The sequence below is a fragment of the Loxodonta africana genome, chromosome 25, assembly GCF_030014295.1.
Source record: "Loxodonta africana isolate mLoxAfr1 chromosome 25, mLoxAfr1.hap2, whole genome shotgun sequence".
NCBI classification, from domain to species: domain Eukaryota; kingdom Metazoa; phylum Chordata; class Mammalia; order Proboscidea; family Elephantidae; genus Loxodonta; species Loxodonta africana.
The window spans coordinates 59,285,842-59,305,988 of record NC_087366.1 but is presented as its reverse complement, the minus strand read 5'-3'; the positions used below and the strand labels follow the sequence as shown (position 1 = coordinate 59,305,988).

Here is a 20,147-nt window from a genome sequence, read left to right as displayed (position 1 = left end):
TTGTCTTTAACTTGGAAATGCTTACTCATCTATGCCAAGAAATTTAGATAACAGCTACCTGCCAACTGACTGGAAGAAATTCATACTTGTGCCCATTCCAAAGAAAGGTGATCCAGTGGGATGAGGAAATTATTGAACAATATTATTAATATCACATGCAAGTGAAATTACACTGATGATAATTCAAAAATGGTTGAAGGAGCACATCAACAAAGAACTGCCAGAAATTCAATTTGGATTCAGAAGAAGACATGGAACAAGTGATATCATTGCTGAAGTCAGATGGATCCTGGCTGAAAGCAGAGAATACCAGAAAGATGTTTATCTGTGCTTTATTGACTATGCAAAGTCATTCGACTGTGTGGATCATAACAAATTATGGATAACATTTCAAAGAATGGGAATTCCAGAACATTAATTGTGCCCATGCAGAAACTGTACATAGACCAAGAGGCAGTCATTCAAACAGAACAAGGGGATACTGAGTGGTTTAAAATCAGAAAACGTGTATATCAGGGTTGTATCCTTTCACCATGCTTATTCAATCTGTATGCTGAGCACGTAATCTGAGAAGCTGGACTATATGAAGAAGAACAGGGCATCAGGATTGGAGCAAGACTCTTCAACAACCTGTGATATGCAGATGACACAACCTTGCTTGCTGAAAGTGAAGAGAACTTGAAGAAATTACTGATGAAAGCCAAAGACTACAGCCTCCAGTATGGTTTACACTTCAACAGAAAGTAAACAGAAATCTTCACAACTGGATCAATAAGCAACCCCATGATAAACGAAGAAAATATCGAAGTTGTCAAGGACTTCATTTTACTTGGATCCACAATCAATGTCCATGGAAGGACCAGCCAAGAAATCAGACAATGTGTTACATTGAGCAAATCTGCTGCAAAAGACCTCTTTAAAGTGTTCAAAAGAGAAGATGTCACTTTGAGGACTAAGGTATGCCTGACTCAAGCCACGGTATTTTCAATCACCTCATATGCATGGGAAATCTGGGAAATGAATAAGGAAGACAGAAGAAGAATTAATGCATTTGAATTGTGGTGTTGGTGAAGAATACTGAATATACTATGGGCTTCCAGAACATGAACCAAACCTGCCTTGGAGGAAGTACGGCCAGAATGCTGCTTAGAAGCGAGCATGGCAAGATTTCATCTTTGGACATATTATCAGGAGGGAGTAGTCCCTGGAGAAGGAGATCATGTTTGGTAAAATAGAGGTTCATCGAAAAAGAGGAAGACAACAAGATGGATTGCCACAGTGGCTTCAACAATTGGCTCAAACATAGCAATGATTGAGGTTGGTGCAGGGCTGGGCAGTGTTTCATTCTTTTGTGCATGGCTTTGCTGTGAGTTGGGGTGGACTCGATGGCACCTAACAACAACAATTATCTTTATGAGTTGCTTGCTTCTATTATTTTTTTGTTGTTTTTCTGTTGAAGGGCAGGTCTCTGCAATTCTCTGAGGCACCCCTTTAGAGTATTAATCTAGCGTCTTCATTGTGAAAATACAGACTTGAATAATTGCATGTCATTTATCCGATTGTTACACATTCGCGTGGTCTGACCCCCAACATCCTTCTACTTCCCTCCATTATCTGACTCTAGAGAAGGATGTTTAATTATTTTTTTTTAATGTGAAGAAAAACACCATTCCTAAGAGTGAGAAACAATGGATAAACACTTACTTTTCCTTGGATTTTTACTGGTAAAGAACTACTGACTGGAACTGTTTCTGAGAGTTCGTTTTAAGCACTGCCCTGCAGTCTGTGGGGAGGAAAGTTCACTTTGTGTGCTCATTTAGTTTGGGGACAGAAATCTGACAGCTCTGTCAAAGATGTGGATGTTTGGCTTGCAAGCAACAAATCCTGACAAGTTGGACTTCATCATCCTCCATAGCCTTGGGTGAGAGTGAGGCTGGTGGTGATAATAAACATGAATCAGAACTGGAAATGGAACTTTCTGGAAGGCAGGGAAGTCTGGGAGTAACCACATCATAAACACACACACATTATTCAACAAAGCTATGTGTAATTCAGAAAGATGAATTTTGGATCTCTTCGTGTAGAAATTATCAAAGAAATTCCATTGTCAGATGACTTCTCAACAAAGCCAGATTAAGGCACTTAGTTTTACATGTGATCGATGGCATGCATTTTCTGAGGAAATATGCCACAGTCCAGGTCAAATACTGGAAAATGCCAAGAAGGGGACTATGTCCCTGATCTCAGAGACTAATGCCATTAGACAACCCTTCAAAAGAGGAGTTGATTAAGCCACAAATGGTGAGCTGAAGATACAAACATTATAGGAGTGCAGAGAGAGGAGAGATTGGTATTTTCTGGAATAACCCAGAAAAATTCTGTGAGGTAAGTGTAGCTTGAGTTGAATCATAAAAGATGAATGGGATTTGGATTTGTCCGAAGGAGAAAGAACATTTACAAAGTCACAGAAGTGGAAATAACCACGACAGATGTAATGGAGAAGGAGAAAATTGTTCTGATTTCTGAGCTAATAGAAAATTACACTAAGGGGTATTATGATTTTTTTTTTTTTCCTCTTATACTCTAAGAATCTTGAGGTTAAAAATAATAAATCTTTTCATGGACATTTTTTGAAGGGGGACAGATCCTGGGAATCCTAGTGACTCAAAAGAGTCGGCATATGAAGAAACTATATCTGGAGACTGGCTTAGAACAGAGGCTTGGGGGTAGATGGTGAGGGTGGTTGTGAGGACCGAGGTACAGGGACGTGATAGCCAAGGTACTGGTACAAAATGACCCTCATTGTCTCCATTTCTTTGTGTTTAATATTCTCTTTTTAAAAGCCACTTTAGTGTTATATGTTACTTTCACGGATTGAATTGTGTCTCCCAAAATATGTGTCAACTTGGTTAGGCCATAATTCTCAGTATTGTGTGGTTGTCCTCCATTTTGTGATTGTAACTTTATGTTAAAGAGGATTAAGGTGGGATTGTAACACCTTTACGAAGGTCACATCCCTGATCCAATGTAAAGGGAGTTTCCCTGGGGTGTGGTCTACACCACCTTTCAAGAGATAAAATGGAAGAGAAGCAAGCAGAGACAGGAGGATCTCATACCACCAAGAAAGCAGTGCCAGGGACAAAGCATGTCCTTTGGACCCGGGGGGTTTCTGAGAGTAGAAGCTCCCAGCCCAGGGGAAGATTGATGAGAAGGACCTTCCCCAGAGCCGACAAAGACAGAAAGCCTTTCCCTAGAGCTGACGAGCTGAATTTGGACTTGTAGTGTACTTTACCATGAGGAAAGAAATTTCTCTTAGTTAAAGCCATCCGCTTGTGGTATTTCTGTTACAGCAGCACTTGATGGCTAAGACAGTTGCCATTTAACAAATCTTAGACGATTTGGACATTCTGTGCTTTTGGGTCTGTATGAGTTTCCATTGTGCCAATATGAAGGGAAAACGGGAGGCACATGCTGAAAACAGGAAGGGGAATTTGGGTGTGAGGTAGCATGGACTTGGAGGTGAGTCACTGTGCCCCTGTTACTCGCTGATTGAAGGATACTAACTGGAAAGTGAAGGCCATTCTTTCACTCAATAGTCAGCAGACATTGTCCCACATATGCCCCAGATGCCAGGGAGAAGTGTGACCAGATACCATTCCTGCCCTTAAAGAGCTTTAAAAAGTTGCCATTGAGTCATCACCAACTCATGGTGACCACGTGTGTGTCAGGGCAGAACCGTGCTCACAGGCTTTCAATGGCTGGTTTTTTGGAAGCAGGTCACTAGAACTTTCTTCCTAGGCACTTCTCGGGAGACTCCAACCTCCAGCCTTCTGGTTGGCAGCTGAGGACGTTACCTGTTTTCACAACCCAGGGACTCCTAACAATCGCAACCTTCAAAAATGAAAGCTGAAATTAGCCTGCAGTGGGGGTGAGTGAGTCCCTCACTACTGGACGTGTCTAAGCAGAGGTTAATTATTGAGGCAAGTTTTATGAGGTGACCCCAGTGATTTGGTGCCTCTCAGAATCACTGGGGATGGGGCCCAGAAATCACATTCTTAAAAAATTCACAGATGATTCTGAGGGGCAGCCAGGGTTAAGAACTCCTGTCATATATCTTCTTACTAGTGTTTCTAGCTCTGTCCTCTAAAATTACATTAAACAGAGACAAACTCCCCTTTCATTCAACAGTCCGAATACTTAAAGACGATTCTTATACCAGCTTCCCCAACCTCTCCCACTCCTGCTCTTACCTCTTCCACAGGTTAAAGATCGCCACCGGCTTCATCACTTCTTTATGTTATCTGATTTCTCTGCTCTCCCCACTACCATCACCATCTTTCATTAAATGAATACTACTTTGTCAGTATCCACATCTATTTGTGGTGCCAATATGAATATAAAATCCAGATATGATTTGGCCAAAGGGACATTTGCTTCCCTTGATTAGGACACGATGATCCAATAATGAAGTTTGTTTCTTGGAGCTATCTAGCTGCTTTCTAACCCTATTAGCTCATCTACAATTTGGGTCAAGTAACCCCAATCTCGGGAGCCCTGGGTGGTGCAAACAGTTCAGCCCTGTGCTACTAACCCGAAAGTCAGTGGCTTGAATCCACCCAGAGGCTTCTTGGAAGAAAGTCTTAGCAATCTGCTTCTACAGGTCACAACCGTTGAAAACTCTATGAAGCAAAGCTCTACTCTGAGGCACACGGGGTTGCCATGAGTTAGAATGAACTTGACAGCAACTGGTTTGTTTTTGTTTTTTTTTAACCTTCGCCCTAAGCATTTTCCACATGAACAGTTATCAAGCCAAGACCTGACCCTTTTACTATATTCATGCCATTAATTTTTAAATCTTAATGCAAGGCTTTGCTTTGATACCTATACAATTTAATTTAAGTTAGAGTTATTTAGAACCTTTCATCTCTCATCAATATATTTGTTTTCGATCAATGTTTGAAGCAAGTATGAAAACAAACTGTCAACAAATGGATGTGGATGGTGGATGATTGTTTTCATTTTCTGTTAGTTGAGCTTCCTTTTTAGCAACAAAACACTCAAAACAGAACACAGAGTGGCTTAATATACTTAATCCAAAAATAAAGTAAAAAAAAAGTGAAGCAGAGATGGACCCTGAGCATTCTGGAAGGCAGATAAATTTCCACCTGCAGGCCATTCCTTGAACCAATGGTCACCAAATCTCTGTTTCTCATCAGGCCACCCACACAGGCGCTCAAACGTAGAAGACAGAAGGGAGCAAATCTAATGAGGGTTTCCTGGGCAGGCAGGTATATGAATGATAAAAAACTTCTTAAAGTATCTCAACACAAATTAGACCGGTGCACGCTTTATAATAAGGGCAGTGATAATCAGGATGATTTAGACCCAATTTAATCAAAGACTATATTAGAATGTGGATCCCAGAGGTGAAAAGGCAGTTATAAGTTCACTGACTCACCCCAATCCCCAGGCATTCATAGCTCAACTCACACTGAAGGATTTTCATGTCTTTGTAAAAGAAAATCTCCTTCTGAAATTGCTTGGCTTGTTCAGAGTGGGAATGGTCTAGTAAAGATAAGAAGAGGTAAGGAAAAGATTTGGGAGTTGCAATGGAAAAAAATGAGTTGGAAGTTGAGTGGAAAATAAAGGTATATACATGAAAATTGAGATGGGACGGAAGACTTTGGTGCTGGAAATAATTTATAAATCTTTTGGTCGCATTGAAGTTTGAAGGATCTAGAAATAGACACTAGCAAAATATTTAAGCAGTTAATATATTTTTAAAGTATAATTTAGGAGGTTTACAAAACATTCTAAAGTTATCTATGTACACGCTGACAAATTCCAGGTTTCTGTCTCCAGGCTTGACCTCGTTCGTGAGCTCTCAGACTTTAACTCTCACTAGACAGCCCTACCTGGATGACTAAAAGGCAATTCAAACTTAAGTGTATAAAACACAACTCTTGATTCCTGTTTCCACCCCATAATCCTGCTACTCCCCAGTTTTTCTCACCTCAGTAAATAGCACTACCCGGTTTTTCAGGCATAAAACCTACGAGTCATCCTTGACTCCTCATTTTCCTTCCTACCCCACATCCAATCTATCAACAAGTCTCATATCCCTTCTCATTCCTTCCCTGTACACCCCACAGCCTAAGTCAACAGCCTCTTTCTCCTGGGCGACCACACAAACCTCCTAACTAGTCCCCTTCTTCTACATTTACTCCTTCCAGCTCATTTTCAAAACATGCCCAGAGTGATCCTCTTAAAACATAAATGAGTTCATGCCATCCTTCTGCTCAGTAACCTCCCAAGGCTTTCTGCACCCTCAGGATAAAACCCAGCTCCTCAGCACGGTCTGCAAAGCCCCCTACCAGCCTTAGAGACCTGGCCACATCTCCAACCTCATCACCTATTAGTCTCTGCCTCATTCAGCTGCCCTCTAGCCTCCCTAACTAAGTTCCTTGCTGTTTGTTCTTCAAGCTAACTAAGCATGATCCTATCTCAGGGCCTTTGAACTTGTGGTTCCTTTTGCCTGAAACAATCTTCCCCCAGAGAGCCACAAGACTTGCTCCCTCCTTTCAAATAAGTTTCTGCTCAAATGTTACCTCCTCAAAGAAGACACCCTATTTAAAATAACACTATCTCCCCAATACATTCTATTGTCATTTCTGTCTTTAGTTTACCTCACTGCATTATCACTATCTGAAATTATACCATTATATAATGAATTTATACCATTACCTATATTATGAATAATCATACCATTATGTATACCATGGAAACCCTGTTGGCACGGTGGTTAAGAGCTATGGCTGCTAATCAAAAGGTCAGCAGTTCAAACCCACTAGGTGCTCCTTGGAAACCCGATGGGGCAGTTCTACTCTGTCCTGTAGGGTCTCTATGAGTCAGAATTGACTCGACAGGAAGAGGTTTTTTTTTTTTTTTAATGTATACCATATATATATGCATATGTTCTGGGTTTATGTATACATGGATTCTTAATAGGCCACAGGTGATACCAGTGTGCAGTTGAAGGTGGCAACACACCAAACCCAAACCCACTGCTGTCAAGTCTATTCCAACTCATAGAACCCCATTGGATGGAATAGAACTGCCCCATAGGGTTTCCAAGGGTGTAAATCATTACAGAAGCAGACTGCCACATCTTTCTCCAGCGCAGTGGCTGGTGGGTTTGAATCGCCAACCTTTCGGTTAGTAGCCGAGCTGTTTAACCGCTGTGCCACCTGACATCCTTCTGGACTAGCTGGGGAGAGCAAAATACACAGAACAGACTTTCAACTGCTACAGTGGAATCAGGTTATTTACTACCGACCTTTTGTTGTTGTAATGCTGAAGGGGTGGATGTCTTAGAACCCCCTTCATTTCCATTACGGTGTTGTTAGCTGCCTGGAGCTGGTCCCTGACATGGGGGCCCCGTGCACAAGGCTGCCCAGTCCCACGCCATCCCCACGATAGGTTGTGGATCAAATCATTGTGATCCATACAGATTCCACTGGCTGACTTTCGGGAGTCGTCGATCACCAGGGCTTCCCTTTTAGTCAGTCTTAGTCTGGAGGCTTCGTTAAAACCTGCTCAGCATCATGGTAGTGCATAGCCTCCACTGACAGGCGGGCTGTGGCTGTGCACGAAGTGCATTGGCCGGGAATCGAACCCAGGTCTCCTGCATGGAAGGCAAGAAGCCTACCACTGAGCCAAATGTTTCAAAACAAAAAAGTCTAAGTTCAAGAGTTGCTTGTCTCTTTGTAACGTCTCCCTTCTTGAGGAAGAAGTGCATGGTTGTGAAAGCAATCTGTAGCCAGACAGCTCAGCTTCGAATCCTGGATCTACCACCTGGGCAAAGGACAACTATTCTGAGCTTCAGTCTCCTCATCTGTAAAACGAGAGTAACAACAATAACTTCCCCCAAAAGTCGCTGGGTTGAATTAAGCAGATTCTACATAAAGGATTTAGGGAAGTAGCTAACACAAAGTAAATGCTCTGAAAGCATTTGCTGCTATCTTCGAGGTAATGGCTCTCAGGCAGAAAATGCCTGGGGAAAAGTCCTTTGGCCGGTGATTTTGAAAGTAGCTTGGGGGTTTGGGTCAGACCATTTTCTCTGACACTCTAACTCCAACCAAGAACAGAGTTGGTTAATGATTAGACCCTATAAAATGTTCCATGTCGTGTGCCTTTTCCCCACCAGGCACTAGAAAGTAATTAAGGATTATGGGAAGGGGATTCACTGAGAGTGAGGCATGCCTTTCTAGGGACATGCTCCAAACCCTAACAAGGTTATTGGCACAGGTGTCTCCTGGAAATAAATTAATGGGGAGGCAGAGCCAATCATTAATCTGTCATCCAAACTTGGTGTTTAGAGTCATTTGGGGAGATTGGGCTTCCTTTGCCCAACCTTGGTGGTGTCTGGAGCAAAGATTAGGAAGCAGAGTGATTTCATTAGGATAACAAGGCTGTTAAAGAACAATCTGGCTCTTTAGATGGTATTTATAAAGCATTTCAAAGAAACTGTGTTCTGACAGCTGCTGTCAGTCTCTCAGATAGGAACTGGGGTGATTTATGGATACAGCAGGGAGCTGTTACTATCCTCATTTGCAGAAGTTTTACGCGTACTGAGTCTATCTTGACCATTTGCAAACTTTCCAGAGATGAATGCACCTAACTGCTTTCCCGGTGTGAGGTTTTTATCTAACAAAATATGATAAATTCACCATTACATTGTATTGTGTGCAGTTTTGTAAATTGCTTCAACTCCTTTTTGATAAAGAGGTGGTGTATTTACATTACATTCTCAATTATCTGTAACGTGGATTATAAAACCCGTTGCTGTCGAGTCAACTGCAACTCATAGCAACCCCAAAGGGCAGGGAGAACTGCCTCATAGGATTTCCAAGGGTGTAATCTTTATGGAAGCAGACTGCCCCATCTTTCTCCTGTAGAGCAGCTGGTGAGTTCCAACTGCCGATACTTTAGTTAGCAGCCGAGTGCTTAACCACTGTGCTACCAGGACTCCTTGTCTGTGGATCACCTACCACTAATTCTTCCTCTTGGCTGACACCTTGTTTCCTCCTGCTTGAGCACATTCACATTTCTGGATGCAGTGTGAATCAACAGAAAACACAGGCTAGTAATATTTTAGACAGAGGAATACATAATCACGTAGAAATCAGTGCTGCCCAAAATGTGGTACAATGCCAAAACCAAATAGGAGTAGCTTTTAATTAATCTTAATCTGTATTTATCCATGCTATTATACCTCTCGGGAACCCTGGTGGTGCAGTGGTTAAGTGCTACGGCTGCTAACCAAGGGATCGGCAGTGCGAATCCGCCAGGCGCTCCTTGGAAACTCTATGGGGCAGCTCTACTCTGTCCTATAGGATCGCTATGAGTCGGAATCGACTTGACGGCACTGGGTTTGGTTTTTTGGTTTACTATACCTCTCTGGTTTAGCTAATTGAGAATTGACTATATTTCAGTCAAATCATGAAATGATTTCACTCTACAGTAGGGCAGAGAACATAATACCTTTAAGGCTGCAAAGCATTACACAGTTGGTTGCCATCAGCAGTTAGCAAAAGGCAGATGGGAACTTTGTGCCATCATAAGGAATAGGTGCATCCATTCACCACCGTGTGCTTAGGAGAACAGCATTCCCCAAAACGTTTTTATCAGCTCGTATGCCAGTAGAGTCACAGGATCATTGACTTTTCCTGGAAAGGAAGCAATCTTAGAAACCATCTAGCCCAAACTCATTCATTTTACAATTGAGTTAACTGAAACCCAGGGAGATAAAAAGTCGCATAGTTACTGCTGAGCCAAGACAGGAAAAGTTAGTGTTAAGTCTTCAATGTTTATATTCAACCAGTTCTGCTACTACTACTAGCTTCTGTGGTAGCCAAAGCATTGTCAGCAAGAAAAAACGTAGTCAGAGACAGGGAAGAAGCCTTGCTGGAAAGGCCAGGAGCGATTGGGGTGGGCGGTAATCAGGGCACCTCCTATAATAGAGACTTATACCATGAGTGGGTTTGGCGATACTATTTTCCTTTTGGAAAGAGAATGCCAGGGTTGTCAGGGGAGGGCAGAGGAACCACGTTCTCTCTTCTTCACAAACTAAACTGAATAAGCCAAATATTATACACCGCGCTCTAAAACACTGAGCAAATCAGAGAAGAGGCACTTGAAACCTGACAGAGATAAATTTTGGACAACTTAGGCAAGTACTAATTTACGTAGTGGGTAATAAATGTTTCATTGCACCAAGGGATAGATTGAAGACTGAATAGGTCTCTACCTAGCTTCAATAAATCAATTTGTGGGAGGGCCATGTAGGTTAATATGGAAAGCTAAGATGTTTGGGGATACAGACGTTTCAGGATATCATGAGGGAGGTTATCCCTCTTTTAAAAATGTCCCTTATTGCCACAGTAACTGCTGGAACATGGGTCTGGCAATATGTTCTTCTGTTCTTATTCTGTAAGACATTTTAATTCCACACTTTCCTACAGTGAAAGTTATTATTAATAAATATGGAGGATTTATATTCTACTTTTAAAGTCTGACCTTGAGTATACCCCAGCTGAATTTAGAGACGGTCTCAAGAATAGGTTTGACGCATTGAACACTAATGACCAAAAACCAGAAGAGTTGTGGGATGATATCAAGGACATCATACATGAAGAAAGCAAGAGGTCATTGAAAAGCAGGAATGAGAGAAAAGACCAAGAAGGATGTCAGAGGAGGCTGTGAAACTTGCTCTTGAACGTCAAGTAGCTAAAGTGAATGAAAGGAATGATGAAGTAAAATTGCTGAAGAGAAGGTTTCAAAGGGTGGCTCAAGAGGACAAAGTATTATAATAAAATGTGCAAATCTGGAGTTAGAAATCCAAAGGGGAAGAACATGCTCAGCATTTCTCAACTGAAAGAACTGAAGAAAAAATTCAAGCTCCGAGTTGCAATTTTGAGGGATTTTATGGGCAAAATGGAAACCCTGGTGGCGTAGTGGTTAAGCGCTACAGCTGCTAACCAGAGGGTCAGCAGTTCGAATTCGCCAGGTGCTCCTTGGAAACTCTATGGGGCAATTCTACTCTGTCCTATAGGGTCGCTATGAGTAGGAATCAACTCGACGGCAGTGGGTTTGGTTTGTTTTTGGTATGGGCAAAATATTGAATGACACAGGAAGCATCAAACGAAGATGGACAGAATACACGGAGTCACTGTACTGAAAAGAGCTGGTTGACATTCAACCAATTTCAGGAGGTACTATATGGTCAAGAACCAATTATATTGAAAGAAGAATTCCAAGCTGCACCGAAGTGAAAAAGAAGACCCTCAACGGGATGGATTGCCACAGTGGCTGCAACAACGGGTTCAAACATAGCAGCTACTGTAAGGATGGTACAGGACTGGGCAGCGTTTCATTCTTTTGTGCATGGGGTCCCTGTGAGTCAGAGCCAACTCGATGGCACCTAACAATAATAACAACACATTCTACTTTAGGTTATTCAGGAACTGATACACACACTGTCTCTGGAACTTCTCCTCCTGATCGCCAGCTTTTTGACCACTTCACCAGACGTTATTACTTTTGTGGACTCCTAAAAATTAAAAGAGCCCTGGTGGCACCACGGTTAATTGGTTGACTGCTAATCATGAAGTTGGCTGTTTGAACCTACCAGCGATTTTGTGGGAGAAAAGACGTGGTGATGTGTTCTCGTAAAGATTACAGCCTAGGATACCCTATGGGGCAGTTCTACTCTGTCCTGTAGAGTTTCTGCGAGTCGTAATTAACTTGACAGCACACGATAACACAACAACAACTAAAAATTAAAAGTAGCTGAGTATCTGTGATAGATGCTCCTCTTTGCCCCCAACCAACAATTCTCATCTTCTATCTCAAATTAATGGAAACTTTATTTTTAGTCAGAGGCGTATTGGCACCTCCACTTAAAATTACATTTCCCAGATCCCCATTGGACTAATTCTGCTCACCATGAGATAAGCAGCAGTGTCATGTGCGACTTCTCAGGAGTCTCTAAAAAGGGAGGGTGAAGTCCTATTTCTCCTTTCTTCCATCGTGCTGCTTGGAACGTGTCTGTGTTGGTTAGTATCCACAGCCAAAGCCATATCCTAGCAATGTTGGAAAGGAGCTTCCAAAAAAAGCCTGAGTCCTGATGGCTTGAAGTTGCCATCCCACCACTGCGTTGCCCATCTCCAGATAAGGTTTTATGTAACATAGAAATTAACTGTTTGATTCACTGTTGTGAATATCATTTACTCACAACTGAACCTAATCCTAACCAAGACACTATTTAATTTTGCTTCTTTTTGGTGGAACTCCAGGAGCTTCAGTGGCGTAGCAGTTAAAGCACTTAGCTGCTAACCAAAATGTCAGTGGTTCAAACCTACCAGCCACTCAGCGGGAGAGAGATGGGGCAGTCTGCTTCCATAAATATTTACATCCTTGGAAACCCTATGGGGGCAGTTCTACTCTGTCCTACGAGCTAGAATCAACTCGATGGCAGTGGATTTGGTTTTGGGTTAGTGGAACTCAGAAACAATTAGATTGATTTGAGGAAAAGCTCAAACCTACTGACTTTAAAAAAAAAATTAGAATTCACTACAGACTTCAGATTATGCAGAAAACTCTTGTCCCCTATTGTCTTAGTTAGTCAAGAGTTGGCTATGTTTCCTTTTTCCCAGCCATGACTGGTTTCAATCCTAGAGAACACCTCATCCTTGAATGCTAATCTTGTGGTTCTAACGGCAGGCAATTTAGGTAAGGAAATTGGCAGAGTATTTAAAATTTAAAATAGAAGTTACATTTGCTCTCCTGCAGAACAATAAAATCCTTGAAAGCACTTTCTTGGAATATGAATGAAGAATCAAAGTCATCAGGAATATGTTTATCCTACTTAGTTAATGGCAAACTTTTTTTTTTTCATGTGGCCACAGTTTCATATCCATATTTGGCATAGAACAGAAGAGCTTTTGACTTTTTGACTTGGAGTCAGAAGACGTAAATTCTCATCTTGTTTCTGCAGATTACTACCTATACATATAACATTCACGAAATTATTTAATCTTCTTAGGCTTATCTGCTGAACTTAAAAATGGCAATATTATTAATAATAATTCATAGAGTTGATATGAGTATTATAATACAGATGAAAATATCCAGTGGTTCACATAGTAGTAGCTCTATAAATACCACTTAATCTAATTTAAATAATGTTGCATTCATGACATTTTGAAGGAGACATGAATTAGGACTCAAGTCCCATTTAAAAACGCACGTAGCGTCTTGTCTTTTGTGTATGTCTGTTGGGGCCATAGGGTCAGCCACTCTTCTTCTCAGAAAATCAGCTGAAGAAAAAAATCAATGATTATAAAGCTGCCCAAGGATACATTGTAACTAATCTCTTAATGCTGCAGTCTATGAAACCATACAACACCAACACTATCATTTTTAGATAAGCTGCAGAACGAAATACAGTTGATCAAAAGTTCGGTTGAGATTTTTCAGTAACAAAGTATCTCCAAGAAATTTCTGTGCTTGTAAAAAGTATGCAAAGGAAGCTGAAACCGTTCTGTCCTCTGCCCATTCTCTTCCTCTCTTTTGGGTGTTTTGTGAGTATGGCCTTTGCAATTGTTGAGGATATCGGGAACAATAAAATTGCCTCAAGAATTGGATTTGAAGGTCCAGTAAGGATCAGAAGAAGTGAGTTCAGGATAACAGTAGTCTGAATTTGACATGGTGAAGAGCATGGGGTTGGGTCGAACACGTGTTTCTGTTTGCATTGCAGTAGTATTGGATTCAGTGATATACACAAACAAAACTAAGATTAAGCTTTGTTTTTCATCCAAAGCACCTTTCTCCTCCACAGGCACCGACACTTTATACGTGGCCCAACCGATCCTGGTAAGCAACTTTGTCCTGGTAAAGTGCTAAAGTACAAGTTTCTGATTGTAAGTAAAAGTTTTGGGTAAATAAGTTTAAAATTCTCACCAATGAGGAATAATATGTCTTTAAAGATTTTACCTTCAACATAGTCAGTGAGAGTCAGCTAAGTGATTTTTATAGGTCAAGGAAAGTTCCTTTGCTTAAACAAAATACAAACATTCCAGTCTACCGAATTTTTACAGTAGGGTAAGGAGTGGGGAAAGGAATTAATTGAGCACCAATTATGCATTAGGTGCCTTTACACATATTATCTCTTTTGCTATCACAAGTGCTCTGTGAAGTAGGTGATTTTATTCCAGGTTTAGAAACAAAAAAATGAAAATCAGAGAGGTTAAGAAAGCTGAATAAAATCACAGAACTAGTTAGTGATGAAGCCAATAGTTGAACAAACCCAACTATGTCAGATCCAGAGGCTTTTATTAAAAGACCTTAGTGCTTTGATACTAAGAGTCAGTCTCAGCAGCTGGGAAGAGTTTATTTTTCCCTTTTCTGAGACAGCAAAGCTTATTTTCTGGCACATTGTGGGTCAGTAATGGGCCTTTGATCAGGAGAGGCAGTGGTATGTTGTGAGCAAAGGCGTGGAGAGCAGAGTCACAATGATACACTTCATAGTTTGGCTCTAGAGTATTAACTGTGCGTTTTGACACAAGTCACTCGACAAATCTTAGTTGCTTTGTTTCTAAAACAAAGGGAGTCTAATGCTAACCTCGTACATCTGTCCTAGTGTAGTAGGCAGGGGCAGGTTAACCAGTAAATAAGGTATGCACAGGCTTACTGTAAGCAAGATATACACGGGCTTACTTGTGTTTACTTACATAGTGAAACCCATGTGAAATTGTGCACTACAGAGTAGTAAGTAAACACAAGTAAGCCCACGTGTACCTTGCACATTGGGTAATCTGCCCCTGGTGGTAGGTAGCCTAGAAGATGGCCCCCCATGATACCTCCCTCCCGGTATTCACACTCTTGTGTAATTCCCTTCTCTGAGCGAACTGGACCTACCTCACGATTCACTTCTAACAAAAGTGATGGGAGGTTGCTTCTGTGATTAGGTTACAAAGACTGTGGCAACCATCTTAAGCACGCTTTCTCGTTCTCTGGCTAGGTCTCTCACTCTGAAGGAAGCCAGCTGCCATGTTGTGAGCTACCCTGTGGAGAAGCCCATGTGGCAAGGAAGTGATGTCTCCAGCCAGGAGTCAGCAAGGACCCGAGGCCTGCCAACAGACATACGAGTGAGTTGGAAAGCAGATACTTCTTCTGTTGAGCCTTGAGATGATTGGAGCCCCAGCTGTCACCTTGATTACAGTCTTGTGAGAGTCCCTGGCCAACATCTTGACTGCAACCTTGTGAGAGACTCTGAACCAGAGGTGCCCAGCTAAGATTTACCTGGATTCCCATCCATAGAAACTAGTTGATAATAAATGTTTATTGTTAAAACTGCTAACTTTTGGGGTAGTTTGTTATGCAGCAATAGATAACTAATATACCTGGAAATAAAAATAAATGAAGTATATAAAACACTTGGTACAATGTTGCTGTTGTGTGCTGTTGAGTCTATTCTGACACTATGTAACTGAGTAGAACTGCCCCATAGGGTTTCCTAGGCTGTAATTATAATAGACTCCCAAAAAATATCTGATAGGTTTTATCATTTTAAAAATTGTTTTATGGGGGAAATGGTGGAGAAGGAAGAAAATATCACTATTGGAAGACAATCTGTGTCTACATCAAAATATTTCCTGAATCTTGCCCTGGTATCAGGCAGCCATATCTTTCCTCTTGACAGCCCACTACCCTACACCCACATAATTGGGGAATGAAAAATTGACTCAACAATAATTATAATAATAAATGGCAAAATTCACTTGAGCTTTTGCCTATCAGTCATATGTCACGTTTGTCACTGGGCTTCTAGACGTTGATGTGACCAGTGTCTTAGATCAATGGACAGATGACGAGAATATGAATGATCATAACCACAAATGTCAACTTTATCCCTTTAAATGCACTCAGTGTCCTGCAGATAACCTGAAAGGTCACATCGATAGCCGCCACCTGCTGTGTCTCTCATGCCAAACACCATCAGAAGAGAAGTTGAATGCGGCAGCAGCCTGACGTTTGATAATAGATTAGGGTACATCATTGTCCTATTAAGTAATGGCAATTCTTCTCTGCCTTTCAGATACAGACAGTCTGTGCCCTGCTTCCCTCACTCTGAGGGGTAAAGTTCTCCTCCCTGCCAGGCTAGTCACTTTTAGCTTTTAATTACAGGTATAAGCTGACCAAGTAGGTTTCCCCTGAAGTCTAAGTACCTGGGATACTTTTTTAATAGTTCCCCAGCAATGCAAGCTCCCCCTCAACTACCAAAAGAAAGTCTGAGCTCGTTATTTTATACTATGTAATGGGAAAAATCTGAATTAGTGAGAAGTCTACATTTATAGTATACTTTAAAAGAAATGCAGTTTTAGTACTTTTTACTATGTATAGTAACTTCAACTAATTGCCTAAATAAAGTTTGCTCCCTCTGGTTTTAATGAACAGATTAGCACCGCTGGTATTAGCAACACCATTTGCATAAAATTAATTTGCGAAAGCCCTTAAAAATGGTGTTCAAAGTGGCTTGAATATGCTCACTGCCTATTCACACTATTAATTTGCTAAGCAAAATTTTCTTTTTTAAGAAGGGCAAAAGCGAATTGTCAGTCCAGCCCAAGTTGAATTATCACAAAATTCTAAAATAAGTCAAGTCTAAATCAGTGTGCTTTTCCCACATAAGGGTGATGAAAAATGAGTCTATAAAGTTAACTCACAGTGAACCGATAATACAGATACTTTGTAAAGTATTGGGAAGCAATCAGTAGATCAGTTTTGAACCTGATTTGGCCCTTCCTTAGTCAGAATTTGACTCCACAATGGGATTTTTTGGTGTTTTAGTTGAAAATGCCTGGTCCCTTAGATCCATTTCTAACTAAAAACAAAGTTCCATTCAAACTGACTCCTACTCAGCGGATATTTTGGGTGAGAAGCATGTAGAACTGAGTTGAAATGTTCTTAGAAAGATGGAGTACAAAATGGAAGATTCCAAATATAAATCTGATCATGTATTTTCCTCAGAGAGCATGAAAATTATTTATTCATACTCTTAAAATTCACGATTACATGGGATAATTATTATGTACGTGCTGTGGTACTCCCCAATTATTCTTTAAATTCAAGGCAACCCTGATCGATATATCAAATAAAAAAAAACTGCTGTCAAGTCGATTCCGATTCATAGTAACCTCATAGGACACAGAAGGGTTTTCAAGGCTATAATCTTTGCGGAAGCAGGTTGCCACACCTTTCTCCTGTGGAACTGCTGGAGACTGCCGACATTTTGGTTAGCAACCCAGCACTTAATCATTGCACCACCAGGGTTCCTTTTCAGTATATCAATGTTATTGTTACTGTTAGGTGCTATCGAGTCGGTTCTGACTCATAGCGACCCTGTGTACTACAGAACGAAACACTGCATGGTCCTGCGCCATGCTCACAATTGTTGTTATGCTTGAGCCCATTATTGTAGCCACTGTGTCAATCCATCTCATTGAGGGTCTTCCTCTTTTTCGCTTTCCAGGGACTGATCCCTCTTGATAACATGTCCAAAGCATTTAAGACGTAATCTTGCCATCCTTGCTTCTAAGGAGCATTCTGGCTGTGCCTCTTCTAAGACAGATTTGTTTGTTCTTTTGGCAGTCCATGGTATATTCAGTATTCTTCGCCAACATCACCATTCAAAGGAGTCAATTCGTCTTCGGTCTTCCTTATTCATTGTCCAGCTTTCACATTCATATGAGGCGATTGAAAATACATGGCTTGGGTCAGGAGCACCTTAGCCTTCAAGGTAACATCTTTGCTTTTCAACACTTGAAAGAGATCTTTTTGCAGCAGATTTGCCCAGTGCAATGTGTCTTTTGATTTCTCAACTGCTGCTTCCATGGGTGTTGATCGTGGATCCAGGTAAAACGAAATCCTTGACTTCAGTCTTTTCTCCATTTATCACGATGCTGTTTATTGGTCTAGTTGTGAGGATTTTTGTTATCTTTATGTTGAGGTGTAATCCATACTGAAGGCTGTGGTTTTTGATCTTCATCAGTTAAGTGTTTCAAGTCCTCTTCACTTTCAGCAAGCAAGGTTGTGTCATCTGCATAACTCAGGTTGTTAATGAGTTTTCCTCTAATCCTGATGCCCTGTTTTTCTTCATATGGTCCAGTTTCTTGGATTATTTGCTTAGCATAAATATTGGATAGGTATGCTGAAAGGATACAACCCTGATGCACATCTTTCCCGACTTTAAACCACACAGTATCTCCTTCTTCTGTCCGAACAACTGCCTTCTGATCTATGTACAGGTTCCTCACGAGAACAGTTAAATGTTCTGGAATTCCCATTCTTCACAATATTATCCATAATTTATGATCCACACAGTCAAATGCTTTTGCATAGTCAATAAAACACAGGTAAACATCTTTGTGGTATTCTCTGCTTTCAGCCAGGAGCCATCTGACATGTGATATCCCTGTGTCCAAGTCCTCCTCTGAATCCAGCCAGAATTTCTGGCAGTTCTCTGTCGATATACTGCTGTAGCAGCTTTTGAATGATCGTCAGCAAAATTTTACTTGTGCGTGATATTTATGATATTGTTCAATAATTTCTGCATTTGGTTGGATCACCTTTCTTAGGAATAGTTATAAATATGGATCCCGTCCAGTCAGTTGACCAGGTAGCTGTCTTCCAAATTTCTTGGCATAGATGAGTGAGTGCTTCCAGTGCTGCATCCGTTTGTTGAAACATCTCATTTGATACTCTGCCAATTCCTGGAGCCATGTTTTTTGCCAAAGCCTTCAGTGCAGCTTGGACTTCTTCCTTCAGTACCATCAGTTCCTGATCATATTCTCCCACTTGAAATGGTTGAATGTCAACCAATTCTTTTTGATATAATGACTCCGTGTATTCTTCCCATCTTCTTTTGATGCTTATTGCATCGTTTAATATCTTCCTCATGGAACCCTTCACTATTGCAACTCAAGGCTTGAATTTTTTCTTCAGTTCTTTCAGCTTGAGAAATGTCGAGCATGTTCTTCCCTTTTGGTTTTCCATCTCCAGCTCTTCGCACACGTCATTATAATACTTTACTTTGTTTCCTTAAGCTGCCCTTTTGAAATCTGTTCAGTTCTGTTACTTCATCATTTCATCCTTTTGCTTTAGCTACTCAGCATTCAAGAGCGAGTTTCAGAGCCTCTTCTGACATCCATTTTGGTCTTTTCTTTCCTTCTCGTCCTTTTAATGATCTCTTGCTTTCTTCATGTATGATGTCCTTGACATCGTTCCACCACTTGTCTGGTCTTCATATATCAATAGGGTTTGTAAAATAATATCTGATAAGTTAACACTATAATTCTCTTGGCAAGAGAAAAGCCAAGAATATTTTTTATAAGTGTAATACTTTTAAAGTAGAGACAGTTGCTTGTCCTATCAGATATCAGAACATTTTAAAAAGGCCTTAGTAGTTAAAACACCATAGTATGGCTCAGGGGGAAAAAAAAGATCAATGAAACCACATAGAGAATCCAGAAACAGAATCAGGTACGTATGAAAATTTCTTATATGATAATAGAAGAATTTTCGGTTAGTGAGGAAAGACTGCATCATCAAATTGTGTTGGAAGATTAACTACCCATTTGAAAAATGAAAACTTAGATCACTACATTACATGATCCATGAAAATAAATGACAAACGGTTTAAAGAATTAATAGCTAAAAGTAAAAGCACTAAAAGTAAATATGACAGGGATATAAGGAAAGCATTCTTAAATAAGACATAAAATGCAAAAGCTGTGAAGGAAAAAAATAGATAAATTTGACTAAATAAAAATTTTAAAATTCTGTGTCAAAAGAAATCATTTAAAAAATTCCAAAGCTGGAAAAACATATGTGCTATGTATACAGCATAAAAAGTAATAATATCAAGATATGTAGAGAATTTCTTTGAAACCATAAGAAACAATTTAATAAAACTTAGTCAAAGAACAGGAACAGACAACTTACAGAAAAGAAAATTACGAGTAACAGTCACATGAAAGTATACTCAATTTCATCAGGAGTCAGGAAAATAAAAATTAAAACAGCCA

The 20,147-nt window shown here is 40.5% G+C and overlaps 1 protein-coding gene across 1 annotated transcript in view; it reads left to right on the top strand.

The window, feature by feature from the left end:
- LOC135228674 (uncharacterized) overlaps positions 1–20,147 on the top strand; it is a 65,782-nt gene that overhangs the window by 6,349 nt on the left and 39,286 nt on the right. Inside the window, exons 2-4 of the mRNA XM_064276964.1 lie at positions 13,901–13,935; positions 15,083–15,209; positions 17,713–17,860. Of these exons, the coding sequence (XP_064133034.1) occupies positions 13,901–13,935; positions 15,083–15,209; positions 17,713–17,860 (310 nt within the window). The remainder of the gene's footprint in view (positions 1–13,900; positions 13,936–15,082; positions 15,210–17,712; positions 17,861–20,147) is intronic.